This window comes from Haematobia irritans, chromosome 2 (assembly GCF_050003625.1).
Source record: "Haematobia irritans isolate KBUSLIRL chromosome 2, ASM5000362v1, whole genome shotgun sequence".
NCBI lineage: Eukaryota > Metazoa > Arthropoda > Insecta > Diptera > Muscidae > Haematobia > Haematobia irritans.
The window spans coordinates 80,518,838-80,539,597 of record NC_134398.1 but is presented as its reverse complement, the minus strand read 5'-3'; the positions used below and the strand labels follow the sequence as shown (position 1 = coordinate 80,539,597).

General features: G+C 31.2%; 1 protein-coding gene across 8 annotated transcripts in view; it reads left to right on the top strand.

Annotated features, from left to right (window-relative positions):
* Positions 1-16,356, top strand: part of Pax (paxillin) — a 104,726-nt gene extending 88,370 nt beyond the window's left edge. For 6 of the 8 annotated variants that reach the window (XM_075295390.1, XM_075295385.1, XM_075295386.1 and 3 more), the window contains 3 exons: positions 4,913-5,326; positions 5,399-5,629; positions 15,566-16,356. In XM_075295390.1, the coding sequence (XP_075151505.1) occupies positions 4,913-5,326; positions 5,399-5,629; positions 15,566-15,832 (912 nt within the window). In that variant the 3' untranslated portion in view covers positions 15,833-16,356. Of the gene's footprint in view, positions 1-4,637; positions 4,795-4,912; positions 5,327-5,398; positions 5,630-5,758; positions 6,688-15,565 lie in introns of those variants that run through there. The other 2 variants (XM_075295393.1, XM_075295392.1) reach the window with 2 other exon arrangements.
* Positions 16,357-20,760: the final 4,404 nt, after the last annotated feature.

The following is a 20,760-nucleotide window of genomic DNA, read 5'->3' as shown; positions in this document are numbered from 1 at the left end:
CGTTCTCCCAAAAGACCGCGTCAGATGGTACGTTGGCAAAGGTTTAATTAAAAATTACAGCTTCCAAGGACATCGGGTGTATATGGAGATTTCTCAAGTAATTATCTCCATATACAAAATTTGCGCCGACGGGAAATTTCCGCATTTATTTATGGATCTCAAATAACTCAAAATTTCTGACAAATCTTATGAAAATTTTAGACTGGGAAAAAATTCTTAAAACAAATCGGAGATGGGTGCTATATCACAAAATTGTCCTTTATGACCCATCTTCGAACTCGTCATGCCTGACAAAAATTCAGAATATTAGGTTATACTGCTATATTGCCTTAAAATTGTACCTTTATCTTTTGATATAGGGTTAAAAATCGATATGTTATTCAATTGATAAATTCAGCCCATGTTCTAGTATAACCTACTCTTTATATCACCGTGAAATTTCACCCATATAACTTGTTCGATTAAAACCCCCAGTCGAACCTAATTTGTCGAAATATTTCTTTAGTTACAAAGATATGAAGTGTTTTTCAAATTTTGTTTCGCCGGAGTCGGAGTCGAGCAAAATTTATACGACTCCGGCTCCGACTCCAGCAAAATCTTCTGACTCCGATTCCGGCTCCGACTCCACAGCCCTGTCCGAGACATTAGTTTTTAGTATAGGAATATTTTCCACATGCCAAACCAATAAAGGTTCTAATTCTGCACATAAAATAACACATATCTTGCTTTGCAAAAGTTTTTGGATTTCAAGTGTAATATTTCAATGCACTTCAATCACTATTGAATTGAAATTTTGGAACAGCCCAGTTTCCTTGAAACATTGTTCTTTTGCATTCAATTCGTCAATTCATTCATGGTTCATGAAAACTTATTTCAACAGGTGCGTTGAATAAGCAGAGTTTGCATAGCCTTGCTATTCGCAATGAAATCGAATGCCGCGGCGTGTGCACGTGACCTTCGGAATCAAAAAAAAACAGAATGATTCACTACATCCCAAATTAGTATATTTACGGAAATATTGGAACAAATTTCTTTTGATGAATGTGTTTTCATAATCTAATAGCCATTCGAATTGATTGAGCGGAATTGAATTTGTTGTGTACATATTGAAACTCCCAGCAAAAACTAGGTAACCACATCTCATTACAATTGGCATTACCAGGAGTAAAGCTGTCATTACACGTTGCATTACATTGCAGCGAGTTATAATGACTAACTTGTAATGACAAAAATAAATACTTCTCGGTAATTTTCGAATTGTTATTCTCAAATTTTTAGGCAGTTGTAGTTAACGAATTAATAAAATAGAATAAATGATGGTACCATTAGGTATAATTATTCACATAATCGAGCACTTACATAAAAAATTAAAAAGAATATGTAATGTAACGGTAATTCTGAAAAATTTTCCCTTAAGAAATTTTTGTCACAAATATTTCATAATAATTGTGTTTAATGACATTATCATATTATGTTTTAATTAAATGCTTTTTTATACCTCATTCACATTACACTTCCAAAATGCGCTTAAACTAAATTTCAAATGAAAAAGAGACTTAAAATCCACTTTTAGTAGATTTCGAACCTTATGTGAATTGGCTATTGCATATATTATAACGTAATTCACGAATCCAACTCCCTTAAACAACCTACATTTATTTCTATTTTAAGTGTGAAATTAATTTGCATCTTATTTAGATTATTTATTAGATTTTTTGTTTATACAATATTCGTTTCTAGTCAAGTAGTTCTTCTATTACAGCATCACTCGCCATATTTTGATCCATTGTAATCGGCGATAGAAATCAATATTTTCGAGATTTGGTTGCCTGAGACAATAAGTGGCTATTTTGCTAGCTTTGGTGTATCTACGAATAAGTCATTACATATTAGGTGATTATATGCTTTGAATGCACTACTTATTTTATGGCCTAAAGTATGCCTGGGGAGAAGTACTTTCCTTCTAGGACATGCGTATGTAAATGTAATCTGAAGCGATGCCAATTAATAAGTGGTTATTAATTTTTAAATAGGCTTACCTACAAGATTACCAGGTAATGAGAGTTTTTGCTGGGCTGTAATGGTTCCAGGCTGTGTAATCGAAATCGAGCAAGAACTAAGACCTATTTCAAATCATTTCTATTCCTGACAATGTCGCCGACTTCGCTGCTTAATTTACCAGATATTTTTACCAGTAATTGATTGTTTTTTATTGTTTTTTTATCCTACAAATTTGAAAATGTTTTTTAGTAATCAAGTTTCTCATGGATTTTTTAGTAAAGTAGACTGTTTTGGGACAGTTTATCTATTAAGTTAATTAACCCCTATTTTCATGAAGCTCCGTTAGTGCTGCGTTAGCTAGCGAACTTTTGACCGGAACTATGGACATATCTATTACCACGCCTATATATTCCATATGTCAGTTAAGAACTTAACTGTTGAAATTTTTTCATTTAAAGTTAACCGAAAAGAAGATATTGACAGTTTATTTTCTGTTAACTGACAGTTAAAGCCTAACTGAGCTACATGGCCGTAAGTTTGCTTAGTTGGAGAAAAATGAGTGACTAACAAAATATTTCTTTAAATAATTTTGGCTTATAAACCAAAAAAATGTTTAAACCTCTTCGAAGTGCCGTCAACATTTTATAGGATTTAAAACTTTTATTGTTATTGTGTTAAAAAAAAAAATAATTAATGAACCTTTAGGTTAAAAAACAGAAGATGTTGTAGGTTATAGATTGTCTGCTGTATCAGCCATGGGTTTCACTTTTGGTCAAAAATTCGAATGGGGTTCTATTTTGACTAATCGACTTAATGTTTTTCCAAATCGATCGAGCGAAATTAAAGTTCGTGTAGATCTAAATATTCTTTTTGCTTTTAGTCTTTTTTAGCCTTTATATGGCCCAGAAATCATAGAATTAGTTCCACAGTCCGGCATTTCACCACTGCGATTAACTTCTCCCTTCTATAATGCCTGATTCCATGTTTAGTCCAAACGGAGCTTCAAATTTCGGTGAAATCACTTAGAGGAGCTTTGAAACACTAAGGACCAGCATTACTGAGAGGGCATAAACCACCGCTTCGTTAATGTTCGATTGAAGCTGGCATTGATTAAAGGCGAGCAGGATAGATTGGTCTTTTTTTTTTTTTTTTTTGATACGAGGTTTTCTGGATTTTAAATTCGACATCCATTAGTCTGTGACCATGTTTTTCTCGAATTTTACACAATAAACAGTTTCTACAGTCAATTCACATCAATAATAAGCGCTGTGTTTACAGTGAAATCTCTCAGAAGTGCAATTGGCTGTCCACCATGACTGGTCGCCTCAATTTTGTCTGGAAATGTCCACTTATGAGAAGTTAATTTTAATGTTATACTATAGCAAACGTCTCGCAACAATTGTGAACTTTTTTAGGTATTAATGTCTTTATTTCAAACATGGTATTTCTTGAGTATATCCAAAATAAGCAAAATGTCAATAACTTTTTTGATAGTTTCCCAAATTTTTTTATTATGACCAAATTCAAAACAACAAAAATGTCTAGGAGATGTCTGCCTTTTAAATTTGAATTTAAAAAAAAAAACATAATCACTTGATAGCTTTCTCACAAACTACAGAATAGATTGAAGTTCTATTGATGCATAGCCACCACAATACTATAACAAATAAACAACAAAAAATTATGTATGATTTCCGGGTAAAAAGCCATATTAAAAAAAATCTCTATGTCTTCAGTTTCTTTCCTCCTTCCTATATAGAATACAAAAGCCACCTGTCATTGAAATATTAACGTGGGCACTTTCACATTGTTGTCCATATTAATTGTCAATTCAATTTTCATGCTACTGATATTCTCCTTGTAGAGTCCAGTTTTTTTGTTTTGCTCTCCAAATATCCTTAAATGGGTATAACTAAAATCCATCCAAACCAACATTCTTTTGTAACAACATTCGTCACACGCTTTTGAATATTGTAAAATTTTGATAACAACACCCGCAGTGTTCTCCAAAACAACACTTTAATGAACTTAGTTCCTTTTTATTTTTGATGTTCCCCACGAAACCCAATTTCTTCTAATTAGGCTAAACACACAATCGCACACAAACACACTAATCCAATTTTCTTATTAACGAACCAAAGAACCGAATTGGGAGTACATACAAATTCTTGGCGAATTTTCCGCAAACAAACAAAAAAAGGAAAATTTCTTTCACCTACACAGCAGCCAATAGCGAGGAAAAAGAAAGAAAATGCGTACGTCTGCCCAAACACTATATGAATTTCGTGGTACGAAGCGCGAAGAGAACGAGGGTTGTGCCGGCTACGATCGCTAAGAACATATGTGTTGGTATATCCATCGGAATCGGAAAATTTTTCATATATTTTTGGCAATAATAGATACAGAGGCAACTGAAACGGCGTAACAGCGTCCAATGGATAGATGAATGTATGGACAGACGGACGGAGGAATGGATGGACTACGTCTACGACCGCAAACATAGACAAACGTCGTGTGCAAAGAACACAAAGTTTGGACGGTTTCTTTTGTTGTTGTTGTTTTTTCTTTTAATTTTCTTTGAAATGTGTGTGAAAATTTTATATTTCAAAGTAGCCGAAACGGACTTTTGTGCACACGACCGTCGTGTAAACAGACATTGGCCGAAAAGGCAAGCACGAAGATGACGATGTGGCCAGTTTGAATATTGAAAAAGTTTTTGAGACCAGAACTACATAAAAGTATTTTCAGTTTGAGAATTTTCATCAAACGTTTCGGATCGGTCAGGAAACCAACGTAAGGCAAATTAGGATATTTAATTCGCGTCATGAAAAAGAAATTAAAAAAATATATATGTCAATTGCTATTATTAATAATAATTTACCTATTTATAATATATTGTTTTGTATTTTAGGTGAATAACGGCTCCAATCACTATCACCAGACGATTACGGACTACGCCAAACCAAACAAGGGCACTTCACATTTAACTCAGACTATAACTGAAACCACCACTTCTACCATAGTAGAAGACAATCAACCGGATCAGTTGGATTCTATGCTAGGAAGCTTACAAGCCAATATGAATCGCCAAGGTGTCAATACTGTACAGAAAGGCTGCTGCAACGCTTGCGAAAAGCCAATTGTGGGTCAAGTTATCACTGCCTTGGGCAAGACTTGGCATCCAGAGCACTTCACTTGCAACCACTGCAACGAAGAATTGGGCACACGCAACTTCTTTGAACGCGATGGTTTCCCCTATTGCGAAAAGGACTACCATAACCTTTTCAGTCCCCGTTGTGCCTACTGTAATGGTGCCATTTTGGATGTAAGAACGCACAAGATTGGCATTAGAAGGCTCCATTGATAAATTGCCTTTTTCCATTCATTCTTTTTACAGAAATGTGTAACAGCTTTAGACAAGACATGGCACACTGAACATTTCTTCTGTGCCCAGTGTGGTCAACAATTTGGTGAAGATGGTTTCCATGAACGTGATGGCAAACCATATTGCCGCAACGATTACTTTGATATGTTTGCTCCCAAATGCAATGGCTGCAATCGCGCTATCATGGAAAATTACATTTCTGCTTTGAACTCGCAATGGCATCCTGACTGCTTTGTCTGCAGGGTAAGTCTAGTTACAATTCGACACAAATTAAAACTATGCCGTTTGTCTGTTTTTAATGATCAACTCTCTCCGCCCCTTAGAGTGTATTGTACGAACTTTTGTATTTATTTCATTTCAATTCTTTTGTAGGATTGCAAAAAAGCAGTTAGAGGTAAATCGTTCTATGCCATGGAAGGCAAACCCGTCTGTCCAACCTGTGTGGGTGTCGACGAGGAGGAATAAATATCCAAAATAGAATTTCATTGTTTTCTCTTCTTTATCGCTATCGGAAATTTTCAATTTGGATCGTGTTTGTTTTTGGTTTTTAAAAAATCAAAAACAAACCACAAATCTTGTCGAAATGGTCTTCTATTTTTGTTGGAACTTTTCGATTATTTTTGAAAGTGAAAAGATTAAAAAAAAAAACATACACACCATAAACATTAGAAGCACACGAAAATGAAACTTTTAACACTGCAGAAACAACATAATAACAACAATGCATGATAGCGCTCGCGCCTACACAAAATTGTCAAATTTTATGAAAACGTTCGGAGAAAGAGAGAGCGAAAGCAAATACTTTGAAATTCTATTTTCTGAAAAACATCTTGAAAACATTTATCGAGTTCAACCAAGAAATAAGCAGGCAGGCATCTACTGCCGCCCATATCAAAACCCAACCTAAAAAAGATACCCGTCATGCTTTTGTGCCGATTCTTTGCGGAGAATTGACCTCTTGTATGACAGGGAAATGATGATGTCCCCCTTCCCCCATGTTATGAAGTGTCTTTTGTTACACTTTCTATGACCGTCCTCCGCCCCAAATTTATTTTGTGCTACAATCAGAACTTGATGAAGTCTTCTAAAAAAATTAAACTAACATATGATACAGTTTTATAAATTAGGCTTAAGAATAGGAACATAATCATATTATATTTTTTTTATTAATTAATTAAACTATAAACAATATTGTAATTTTATTTATTTGTAAATAAAATAAAAAAAAAATGAAAACAAAAAAAAATAACAAACAAAACAAAACAAAATATAAAAAATATATAAACAAAACAAAAACCACATGTACACCCAATTTATGTAGCCCTAGACTATGATAATTGAGGCCTTGTCTTTGGCAAAAGGTCTTTCAATTAGACGTCTTGCTTGAGATATGGCCTCTTATATGGTCACTACTCGCTTTTCCTGAGTGCGTCCTTGCACTTGGCAGATGATTCCGCCGGTATGTGTATTTTTGTGGGCGTTTTTGTTTTGTTTATTTATACAACAACAATATATAAATAGAAAATTACATCATATCTATGTATATTTTTAATATACATATTTTATATTGAGAAAATTTTACAATATTGTTTATAGTTCTTGTTTCTTTTTTGGAGTGCTTCATATAGTATGTACATGATTTGATACATTTTGGTAGACGTCATAGCGTTATTATGACATACGCCACTATGAGATCTTCAGGGTATAATGAATTTGATCTGCACGAAAATTTGCCTATAACAAAAATTGGTAACTTGTATCCATTGACTAGCGATACCGTACGTATCGGTTCAGATTCAATCCCCTTGCAGGTATCATTCGATATTACCATATTGAGACCAATATCACGAGCCATTTTGAAGAAATCAAAATTGGGTAATGAAAATTGTATGCTAATTTTAAGGCCGGTACTTGTTCGGTTTTCGAGTTGAAATTCACTTTATTTTCGCGGTTTGAAATAATTAAAAATATAAATGAAAAACAACAAATTACTATTAAATCTTGACAAAATCTAGACGAAGAAGACCGTACGCATCAACTGAATAAAATTATATACTCTCCAATTAATTATTTTAATAAAGTAACCATGAAAAATTTCCTTGTGGAAACCGAACATGCCCAGCAAACAAAAAATGGAACTGGTTCCACAAACATTTCGTTTCTAAGAACATCCCGGGCTCCTCAATCAATTTTCCACTTCCGATAGAACGCTTTAACGGATGGCTTTAAATGCTATTTTGCGGTTTAAAGCCAAAATTTTAATTTTGGACTATTAAATGTCGCCAAAAAATAGAAAATCAACAAAAATGTAAAGAAATAATAAAAATAAAACTTAAATTTTCAAACCCTGCCGGGATGTGAACCTGTCTTTTGACTTTTTCACTTCCATGGAAGTTCATTTAAGAAGGTTTTGCAAATTACTAAAAATTTCAAATTTTTTAATTTAAATGGAAAAAATATATTTCTACTAAAATATACCTCAAATGCGATGTACAACATGAAAAACGATCTTTTCAAAAAATATTTGGTAAAAAATTACCGCTGGTGAGATTTGAACATGTGTTCTTTATTTTTCCATTCATACTAATGAAGAACATCTCAAGAAATTGTTAGAATGTTATGTCAAGTTGGGGATCCAAACTACTTTTTTGGAATCTTCATTTGGCTGGGTAGTACCGATCTTTTGCGGCTAAAATGATAAGCTTCATGGGAAAATATGCCAAATATAACTAGAAAATACGATTAATTCATAGGTTTATTTGGATCCCACAATTTTACCATAAGGATTTTGGTATTAAATTAACTTTAAAATAAGTGTCATGAATAAAACACATTTTTTAGGAGTCTATATATAGTAAATATGCTCTATAATCTTAAAATTAGGAAACATATATCATTTATCAAATGTTCGTACTTTTTCGCTATATCTTACCAAAGCTAAGTTAAATGTCAATTTAAAAATACTACAAAGTAAGGAATGAAAGTAAAATGAAAATTTGCATTACTTTTAAGACATACGACTTATTTCAAAGATTCGTACCCTAAATTTAATGAAAAAATAGGACAAAAATTATAAAATTTCTTTTAATTAAAATTTCTTAATTTTGTGTCCAAATATGTAGAATGCATAATCTTATTGTTTTTAGTGTATAGTCGGTTCCACCGTTTTGTTTTTTATTCGTTTCTCTGAACTTAGTCTTTTTCATGGTCATTATCAGGTGGTAATTCATCACTATCAAAATTTTAATGTTTTTTAGTTTGAGTCGTCAATCTGTCTTTAATGCCATTTGTTTTGAATTTCATTTTGTTGAATTTCATTTGGGAATCAGTGAGTGCCCTGATGTATTGCTTACAATTGTTCCATTCTCCTTGCCATCCATTAAAGAAAATAATGTTTCTCTACAATATATATAAGACGCAATTGCTGCTGCTGTTATGAATTCATTAGCAATGTGTATAGTACTTGTTAGTCTGATCATAAAATATAATAGTAAATCCAAAATGTCATAAACACATTTTTTAACACAATTGACTTGAAAGGTCAAATTCATGATCATTTTCATATAAAAATTTGTGCTCTGGGCAGTATTGAATTTTCATTCAATATTGAATAGAAACACTTAAAAATAGATTTTAGGGAGCACTAAGAAGAATTTGTAGCAAAATTATGATCAAGTTCATGTCGGGTGTAATTTAAACTACACCATAGATAATTTTCTTATCCCATCTTCAACTACAATAGTTGTTTCCTCCGAAATATTGTTTTTAACCTTTAGGTTTAGTTATGGCTAAGTATCAATAAATTTGAAATGTATATATGCCGTAACATTTTTTTGAAAATCTTGTTAGGTCATGTAGCATTTAGTGTGGCGATGAGAATAGTATATTAGTATTATTTCTAATTTGTGTCATCAGCAGCTAATTGTACTGAACTCATCCCTCTTTTAGAATACAGTATTCAGCAAATGAGGTATAACAGTGGGATATTTTCGTTGAATGTTTTTAGTCCATATCACATAAAGGGAAAACTTTTGGATAGTAATCAAACATTATTTCAGTTGATTTCAGTGTTTTTTTTTTATTTGTTTAATTACACAATGGGACAAAATTGAACTTTTTTGTGTTGATTTGAAATTTATAGCAAATTTTTACTAATTTGAGGTCGCTGAATCCTAATATACACTTGTTTTTTTCTATCAGCTCGATTTTTCTAAAACTACTTTGAAAATTTAAAAACAATATTTAGTTCTTAGTCAACAAACCATTATTCCCTTGTGTTATTGCACTTTAGGCCTGTCAATGATTAACGATATCGAGAAAATCTACGACACGAATGGGATCAAAAGTCGATTAGTCGAATTTGAAAATTACAAAAAGTCGACGCCGACATCTCGGATTTGTTTTTTGACAAAAAACTATTTTCGCGGTCTTATGACAAAATGCCGGTCTCTTTTACTACACCCAAAGGATTAATACTTTCTTCTCTTCTTTTCTTGTAAAATGTTTTCTTCAATTGTCACTGTTGGATTCGTTATTGCTTTGATTTCAGCTTAAAACCATGCGTTGACTAAACTGCAAGAGTAGCTTAACCAACAGAGGAGATGTATGTTTGTCAAATTGATTTGAGCAAAACCCTTTAGACTGCAAGATGATTATATCGGGTCGTACACAAAAAAAAAAACTAGTAAGGAAAGTCTAAAGTCGGGCGGGGCCGACTATATTATACCCTGCACCACTTTGTAGATCTAAATTTTCGATACCATATCACATCTGTCAAATGTGTTGGGTGCTATATATAAAGGTTGGTCCCAAATACATACATTTAAATATCACTCGATTTGGACAGAATTTGATAGACTTTTACAAAATCTATAGACTCAAAATTTAAGTTGGCTAATGCACTAGGGTGTAATACAATTTTAGTAAAAAATATGGGAAACATTTAAATCTGAAGCAATTTTAAGGAAACTTCGCAAAAGTTTATTTATGATTTATCGTTCGATATATATGTATTACAAGTTTAAGAAAATTAGAGTCATTTTTACAAATTTTAGACTAAGCAGAGGTGATTTAACAAGGAAAATGTTGGTATTTTGACCATTTTTGTCGAAATCAGAAAAACATATATATAGGAGTTATATCTAAATCTGAACCGATTTCAACGAAATTTGGCACGCATAGCTACAATGCTAATTCTACTCCCTGTGCAAAATTTCAACTAAATCGGAGTTAAAAATTGGCCTCTGTGTTCATATGAGTGTAAATCGGGCGAAAGTTATATATGGGAGATATATCCAAATCTGAACCGATTTCAACCAAATTTGGCACACATAGCTATAATGCTAATTCTACTCCCTGTGCAAAATTTCAACTAAATCGGAGCAAAAAATTGGCCTCTGTGGTCATTTGAGTGTAAATCGGGCGAAAGCTATATATGGGAGCTATATCTAAATCTGAACCGATTTCAACCAAATTTGGCACACATAGCTATAATGCTAATTCTACTCCCTGTGCAAAATTTCAACTAAATCGGAGCAAAAAATTGGCCTCTGTGGTCATTTGAGTGTAAATCGGGCGAAAGCTATATATGGGAGCTATATCTAAATCTGAACCGATTTGGATGATATTTGGCAAGTTTTTCCAGACTCATAAAATATTCGGATGTACGGAATTTGAGGAAGATCGGTTGATATACATGCCAATTATGACCATATCGGTGAAAAATATATATGGCAGCTATATCTAAATCTGAACCGATTTTTTCCAAAATCAATAGGGATCGTCTTTGAGCCGAACCAGGACCCTATACCAAATTTTAGGACAATCGGACTAAAACTGCGAGCTGTACTTTGCACACAAAAATACATCAACAGACAGACAGACAGACAGACAGACAGACAGACAGACAGACGGACAGACAGACAGACAGACAGACAGACAGACAGACAGACAGACGGACATCGGTAAATCGACTCAGAATTTAATTCTAAGACGATCGGTATACTAAACGATGGATCTCAGAATTTTCCTTCTTGGCGTTGCATACAAATGCACAAACTTATTATACCCTGTACCACAGTAGTGGTGAAGGGTATAAAAATATTGCAAAACCACGAAAACGAAAAATTTTGTGGGGATTTTGTCTCTACAAAAAAAAAAAAAATTAATTATGGAGAATCGAAAGCCTATGTCCAGTACAAGTAAAAGAATGGAACATTTTAGAAGAGAGCATTGTCAAAATAGTACCCTTTTCGGATCTTAAAAAAAAAAAACTCGAAAACTCATCTTTTGAGGTTTCAACTTTTGAAAATGCGAAATAGCCGACTTTAAAATAAATGATATCGTCTATAAATACCATTGAAATATTTACCTCATATTCCCCAATGTCGACTTTATCGTTATAAGTCGATTAGTGAAGTTTTACTAATATCAAAAGTCGACTTTTTTGACAAAATGTCGATTTTTGCGTAGTTATGTGAAAATTCCGGTCTCTTCTATTACCTTTTTACTGTACCCTAGGGATAAATATTTTATTCCGGAACGAAATTCTCATTTCTCCTAAAATATTTAAAATTAAAATATTTCCAATCTTTGTTCGTCTTTCCTCTGTAAAGGAATTCCGTTTTCTTTAAAATAGTTTCTTTTAAATTAAATAAAACGGAATTTATGATAAACAATGCAACGATAGTCTCTAATCTGTTTATATTTGCTTTAAAGAAATATTGTTTGCCACAAAAGTCGTTCGTTTAAAGCATCGTTCCTCAGAAAAGAAATCTTATCTTTCAGTGTATGTTTTACACGATAAATGAACACCGCTTGTTATTGAATAAAAATTAATGGTCATACACAGGGCTGTGGAGTCGAGCCAATTTTGCTCGACTCCGACTCCAGCATTTTTCATCAGCTCGACTCCGACTCCGGAGTCGACTCCGGGTAATATAACTAAATCTCATTTTAATACCACTACTTTGTAGTTCTATTGTGGGGGTACCGTAAGTGGATCGATATAAAGTATCGTATTTATTTATGTGTGCAAAAAAAGGTCTTAATTTCACATTAGATGCCAATTGAACTCTTATTTCAAATTTAGGGCAATGTTTAATAAATAAAATAATGATATAAATACCCATCATTATATGAGAAGATACCAACAGTATATGTATTTGGGGACCAAAGTTATTGATACTATCTCAAATCCTTTAAATTTGTTGCGAGCTATATAAAGGTTTATATTCCCATATGCATCAATTTGAATCTGAATTGATTTAGACAAAATTGTATATACTTCTACAAAATCTATGTACTTAAAATTTAAATCTAAATCTAAAATTATGGGACGTAACACAATTTTAACAAAAAATAAAAATGAAAGGAAAGTCTAAAGTCGGGCGGGCCGGTTATAATATACTCTACACAACTTTGTATTTAGATCTAAATTTTGATAAAATCTCAAATCAGACTTTTACAAAATCTCGGGCAATATTTGGGAAATATTTATAATTGTTTAGACAATTTCGCAAAAATGCATTTATGATACATTCATTGAAAAATTTGAAAACTTGAGTCATTTCTACAAGTTTTCGACTTAGCAGTGAGTATCAGTGAGCATACAATTTTGGAAAAATTTTTGTCTAGTAAATAAAATATATATATATATATATATATATATATATATATATATATATATATATATATATATATATATATATATATATATATATATATATATATATATATATATATATATATATATATATATATATATATATATATATATATATATATATATATATATATATATATATATATACATAAAATAGAAATAAAATTTTGCAAAATTTTCTACAGAAACAAAATTTTGACTAAATTTTCTATAGAAATAAAATTTTGAATAAAATTTTTATAGAAATAAAATTTGGAAAATTTTTTATAGAAATAAAAGTTTGAAAGAATTATCAATAGAAATACAATAAAAAAAAATTGTGTAACAAACGAAATTTTGCAAAATTTTCTATAGAAATAAAATTTTGCAAAATATTCTATAGAAATAAAATTTTGACTAAATTTTATATAGAAAAAAATATTTCTATAGTAATAAAATTTTGAATACATTTTTTATAGCAGTGAGTATCAGTGAGCATCAGTAAGAAAAAAAAATTGAGAAAATTTGCTATAGAATTTGCTATAAAATTTGATAATTTTTTCTTATAGAAATAAAATTTTGAAAAAATTATCAATAAAAATTATCAATAAAAATTATCAATAAAAATTATCAATAAATGTGTAGTAAATAAAATTCTGCAAAATATTCTACAGAAACAAAATTTTGACTAAATTTTCTATAGAAATAAAATTTTCTACACGCAAAAAAATAATTTTTTCCTCCCAAACGAAATTTTAGACAAACAAAGTTCGTTTCTCATTTGAGAAAAAAATCTATTACTATAAAATTTTGACAAAATTTTATATAGAAATAAAATTTTGACTTAAATTTTTATAGAAATAAAATTATCAATAGAAATAAAATTTTGCAACATATTCTATAGAAACAAAATTTTGACTCAATTTTCTATAGAAATAAAATTTTGACTCAATTTTCTATAGAAATAAAATTTTGAATAAATTTTTTATAGAAAAAAATATTTCTATAGTAATAAAATGTTGAATAAATTTTTTATAGAAATAAAATTTTGACAAAATTTGCTATAGAAACAAAATTTTGACAAAACTTTTTATAGAAATAACATTTTGACAAAATTTTCTATAAAAAACAACTTTGAAAAATTTTTTCTGTCAATATTCCACATGTTTGTATATGGCCTTAAAATAAAATTTAAAGAAATAATTTCGATTCTTCGAAATATTTCAAATAAATTGATATGGGCATTAAAATGGATCGATTCAGCCCATCTGCTAGTCGAACATTCTAGGAAACATAAAAAGATAGCCGTAATTGGAAGTTGATTTTCATTTACTATCATGCTGTACATTGATCGAATGAATAACGCAATGGAAATTAATTTGAGTAAAAACTTGCTTAGTTACAAAAATGTGAAGTGTTTTAAAAAATTTGGTTTAGCCGGAGTCGGAGTCGAGCAAAATTTTTACGACTCCGACTCCAGCAAAATCGTCAGACTCCGACTCCGGCTCCACAGCCCTGGTCATACATAGAGTGGGTGCCTTTTTACTATTCGCCGTAAAAAGGCCTAGTAATCACACAAAATTATTACCATATAAATATTCTATTCCATTTTGGTTACAGAAGATGCATTTTGGAAAATCTTTATTTATTCTTCTAAATCAATTTCAAGCAACCCCTCCCGTTAAAATTGATGATAGTAATGTAAAGTGTAGAAACGTGAGGTTGTACGGGATTTTATATTCTTACAAAATTTGTTGTTTAAAAACGAAAAAAAACAAAGAAAAAATTAAAGACAAATTAAAAATGCAAAATAATGGCAGAGGAAAAAGTCTATGGTGTACAGACAAGCAACCATGCTTCGAGTTGACTTGCAGACGTTGTTATATATTTTTGTATACTGTCCTATTCACCACATTTGTTCGTGTATCTGTCAGGGAACGCAAAAGTCTGTTACACAGAGAAAAAAATTTACGAAAATTTTTCCAATTAAAATCTTAATTGAGTTTTAAAAAATATACAATTAAAAATTTAATTGATTCAACAAATTTTTTAATTGAAATAAAAATCAGTCACACAAATTAATAGTATCAATTAAGTTTTTAATTGGATCAATTAATTTTTTAATTGACTGTCAATTAATTTTTTAATTGATACTATCATTTCTGTGATTGAAGATATTTCAATTAAAAAATTAATTGGATCAATTAATTTCGTGATTGAATCAGAAAAATATTTTTTTGTGTGTAGATTATCACCCCCAAGTAGAATTGATAGACAACTTTTTTTGGAATAATATTTCAATATTTTCCGGACCTTGATTGTTCGAATGGGATTTCATTACAAGGAATCCTTTAGTGGGAAAAATGTGTGGTATTTTGTTGAGTTGAAACCTACTCTAAAATTATCTGTTCCTAGAAATTAATTGTATTTTGTGAAGCCCACATAAAACAAATAAATAAATTTTTCATATACTTAATACTTTGCCAGTGAAGAAAATGTAAAGTTTATTAATTTTTTTGTTTTCCTCTCCTTTGCAGGATTGCCGTCAACCTTTCCAAGGTGGATCTTTCTTCGATCATGAAGGTTTGCCCTATTGCGAAACTCACTACCATGCCAAACGTGGTTCACTTTGTGCCGGCTGTTCCAAACCCATTACCGGTCGTTGTATAACAGCCATGTTTAAGAAATTCCATCCGGAACACTTTGTTTGCGCCTTCTGCCTTAAACAGCTCAACAAGGGTACATTTAAGGAGCAAAACGACAAACCCTACTGCCACACTTGTTTCGAAAAGATTTTCGGCTAACCAAGTAACCACAATGATTAAAGCTGTCGCCACTGTTTCTGGTATAGATAGTACCGTCTTGCTGACACCTAGGATATAAACATGAAAAAACGGCCACAATAATAATTTAGCATGAAAACTATCTGGACCAGATCTAAATCACGATTTAGTATAGTGTAGAAATTTTTGCATACAGGATTATCTTTTGTATCCTCACATTCACACACCTGCACACGGGCTAATAGTTATAATATTTGGAAATATATAGTTGAAAAACAAAAAGTTGCCTTAAGTAGAGTTGAGTTTTAAACGTGTGGATGTTTTTGAGGACAAATATAGCTCGGTTTATGATAAACACAAAAAAAAAACTAAAAACGTACTCCACAGTGGGGTACTATATTAACCACTTTATATCTGCTTTATGAACATTTTGTTTTGCTTCAACTAATTTATGCTTATATACAATTTTTACAGTGTATCCGTTTCAACTTTTTCTTGTGTTATAATAATAAATATATGTAACTTTACATAGATTCAAACATTTATACATATATATTTTTTTATTATACAAATATTTGTTTTGCTTTAAGTTGTAAGTCGCCATCTCAGTTTCTCAATTCCACATTGTGCCAATTTAATATTTGAGAGAAAATCATTCGCTGTTCTAAATGTAATTTTTTAATTGTAATATTCTGTAATTCTGCAATATTATACGTCTAACTACTATTATTATTAGCAATCACTCGATGTTTTATTATCACCACGCATCTTAATGCAATAACAGATTTAATGTAAAATGTTAAACAATGAGTAAATAGCTTTTTCATATTCGAATGTATGTATAATATAAAGAAAAAAAAAAAAAAATAGAAAACTAAAACAATAAAAGCGACAATTTAACTAATGACGAATAAATAAAATTTCATAACGAACGAGAAAAAAACTAACAAATAGATTTTGTATCTTCGACATTTGTATTAAATGGTCTTCTGTGCAAAAATAGAATCGAATGGCAGTATCGACTTTTACCAAAAAAAAAAAGGTAACGGAGTCACTGTGGGCATCTTTAGCAAAGACACTATTGTTTTTCTTGGATTCCAAAGCATAGTAACATAACGAGGTCTATGATAATTCAGTTATATGTATCCATCCGGCAGGGACCCCTCCAAAGCGTTTTGGCCAACAAAACTGTTTTTTTATTGATTTCAGCATATTTACAATGAGAATACTTAACCAATACTATGACTAGTCACCTGGAATAAGTAGTAGTTTTTTTTAAAGCTGTTGACATTGGTATGGGCTAATTTCGAGTTAAGTTTGCCGCGAAACCCCATCTAGTAGATGTGTCATAAACCTGCCCAAAGTTCCCTTAAGATGGTATTCATTTTCCGTTATGATGATATTCATGCCACTTTTTGTGTGTTTCTGCTTGGTATACAAATTTCTTCTTTATCTGTACTAATTCCCAAGTCTCTTTGCAGATCGCCGATTTTAATGTACCATGGAGCTTTGGCAATATTCCGCTTAACTTTATTTTGGAACACCAGTATTGTGTTGATGACATTATTTGTGGCGCAACCCAAAATTTGGACTCCGTAAAGCCATACAGGTTTAAGTATCTGGTTATGAACAAATATTTTATTGTTGATTGATATTTTTGAATTTCTTCCAATTAACCATTTAAATTTTTACGTGTTCCTCCCATTTCAAAGTGTCATGCCGAGATACTTATCAGTATTTTCTATCGGAACATAAACAACATTTTATATGCAGCTGTTGAGGGTCCAATTCACTACGTTGTTTAGATTTGATTGCAATTTCGCTGATGAAGTTTCCGTAATTTTTCAGTTGATATTATCACAATATCGTCTTAAAATGTTCCAAACATACATTTATGGTTTGTAGATAGATCCATTTTTGCCTATCAAGATTAAGAAAACTATTAATCCCAGTTTTATTTTCTCTAACGTATAAAACGTATTCGATTATATGTGCGTGAAGATAAATTGTAAATTGAACTCTACATTTTTTGGTATCAAATGAAAGCTCTTGACGAGTAGTATAAATGCAAGTGGTTGTCATGTTCGAAAGCTACACGGACGAAAAAGACTGTTTTTCATATGTTTGGGTGTAAAAATGTTTGGAACTCAATTTTTTTTAACACAATATTTTTAAGTGCAAGCATATAATGTTCATAAACTAAAATAACATGTTTGGGACATACATGTTAATATGTTAGAACATATTATGTTTGGGACATAAAATGTTTGTAAATATAAAATGCTTAGATGCAAACATATATTGATTTGGAAATAGCCTATAAACATATATGTGTTTAGAAAGAGAGACCTAGAGAGTATGCTGCAAGTAAAATAATGGAAGTAATCAATTGGCGCCTTACAAATATATCCACAAAAAGAAAATTTCATTAAAATTTTTTACTACCAGTGTATGCCCTGAGGTGAAACATAATATGTTTGAACAATACAAACAATATTTTGTTTGGACCAATCCTGAAAATATATCTGCTTGAAGCAAAATATGTTTTGGGGTTTATGTTACATTCTGGAACAAAACTAGTTCCTTGTACCAGCGGGACGCTTGAGACACACATCAGGGCCATTACAATACTCATAACAATTTAAACATTATGTGTATCCAATTTAAAATTAAATAAAACTCTATATTTGTAAGCATATATCTATATATGCAATTTTTGCTTTATACAAGAGTCCATCTACAGTAAATAATCGAAAAATATCGTTGGGATAAGCTCTCTACCATTTCTTTTTATTGTGAGTCTCACGGGACCTCATCTCTATGACATTCTTGTGACAATTTTAAAGAGTCTTCTCTGTATTGCTTGCCGAAAAAAAATTTCTAAAATCGTATTTCATACACTGTTAGAAAAATATGTTTTTCATACGTTCCGATATAAACAAAATGTGTTTCGGGCACAATTTTTAAACACAATATATTTAAGTGCAAACATGTAATGTTCCTATACTAGCATTAAATGTTTGGGACACATATGTTAATATGTTAGAATATATTATGTTTGGGGCATGAATGTTTCATAAAAATAATATGTGTGAATGTAAACATATATAAATTTACAAATTTCGAGTAAACATATATATGTTGAGATATTTTATTCATAGAGCGAGAGAGAGTATAGAGGGAAATAGAGATGGAAACCGGGAGGTTTGACGAAAGATATCAACATAACACTGCGAGAGAATCAAAAGAGAGCAATTTCTGTGAAACCGCTTGTATGTTGTTTCGGAAAACTGTTTTATGACAAGGCCATAAAATTTGATATGCTAAAGTCTAAATATTATTTAATTTGAATATTAGAATGAGTATTCCGAGTAAAGAGAATAGATATTTGGAACCAAGAGAATAGACATTTGGAAAAAAAACAGCATGTGTTTTCGCCTTAAGAGCAGCATATTATGTATGTGTGAACATGTGTTTTGTTTATCATTTTGGCATTATGGGCACAATTTTTTTCTTGGTTCGTTAAAAGAAATCGGAACGCATGCGGAGTAAGTCCAAAAAAAAAAATGTGGAAAATATACAAAAATTACAAAGGAATCTTCATAAAAATAACGAAAGGGCTTATACTCTTTTTAGAGTTGGGACAGTAAAATGAAAAAGGAGGAAGTAGTGAAAAATTAAACAGTAAAATGTATAAAAACAAAATTTAGTTCCTCTTTATTAATAAGTAGTCCAAGAGGAGTTGGCGGAGACCTTCATATATAAAAGCGGGCATTAAGTTCGAGTTTTGCATCTAAAACAATTGAAAAGGTTTATTTTCTTTGAAATGAATTATTAAAGAAAAGTAAAAAGCAAAAAAATTAGAGCGATAATGCCAACTTAATGCCGACCTTAAAGGTAAAAATTAAATTAAGTACAAAACACGATAAGTTTTAAATGCATTTAAAATGGTGTTAAATGCTAGTAAAAAACTGTTCACGTCTAAATAAATGTATGTGTATATTATAAAATTATTTATGTATGTTTATACTCGACTCCACGTTCTTCTTTTATTAGAGTTTTTGAATTCCTTCCAAAATTTCAAACTTTTATACCAGTTTTTTGTTACAAAATTGTTATTTTTGCAATAAAAAATAATATTTTATTCAACTTTAAAAAAAAAATATTCATATAATCTGATGTGTAGAAAATTTTATTTATGCATAGGTATGTATACAATATTTTTATACTATTAAATTGAGCCGACGGGCATTAGCGTAGCTAGACAATTTTCCTAGGGGGGGCTATAGCCCCCCTAGCTAAAACTTTATAGACTGAACTTATAGGTTCAACTAATGTTTTATTTCATAAAATTGAATAAAAAAATAGACATCAAAATAACTCGACAATCAATTTATAATAAAGCAACTAAAAGTACCCTGCGGGAAATTGGTGCAAATTGCCACTGACGGACCTATCACAGAACTAGTACCTGTGCTCCAGTTAGTTGCAATTTTCACATTTAGTGAAATAAAATTATCAGAATAACCTTTTGTTCGAGATATTTCAAAAGTTTTTTTTTCATTTCGGGTTCGATTAGGAGCCCAAATTGGAAGAGATTTCTAAGAGTTTGTCCGAGACTGGTTCCTGAGGACCTGTTTATGGGTTGCTCCTGCTAAATTGTCCCAGGACGTGTCCTTTGGGATGAGTCCAAGACGCGTCCTAAAATGTAAGTTTACTCCGTCAATGACAAACCCATGTTAAAGTGGACGGTCCCTTCCATACGTTTTGATCAGAACTGGGACTGGCCCATACACACCAGGGACTAGTCCCGTACCAGTTCTGTGGTTGATCCATTTCCCTTAGGGTAGTTCCACACTTTTCGCAGCAAACAATTGGGAGTTGTTCTAAAGGTACAACTTTAAAAGCACTTCCAAAAATGTCCTCACAAAGAAGTTAACTATTTTAAC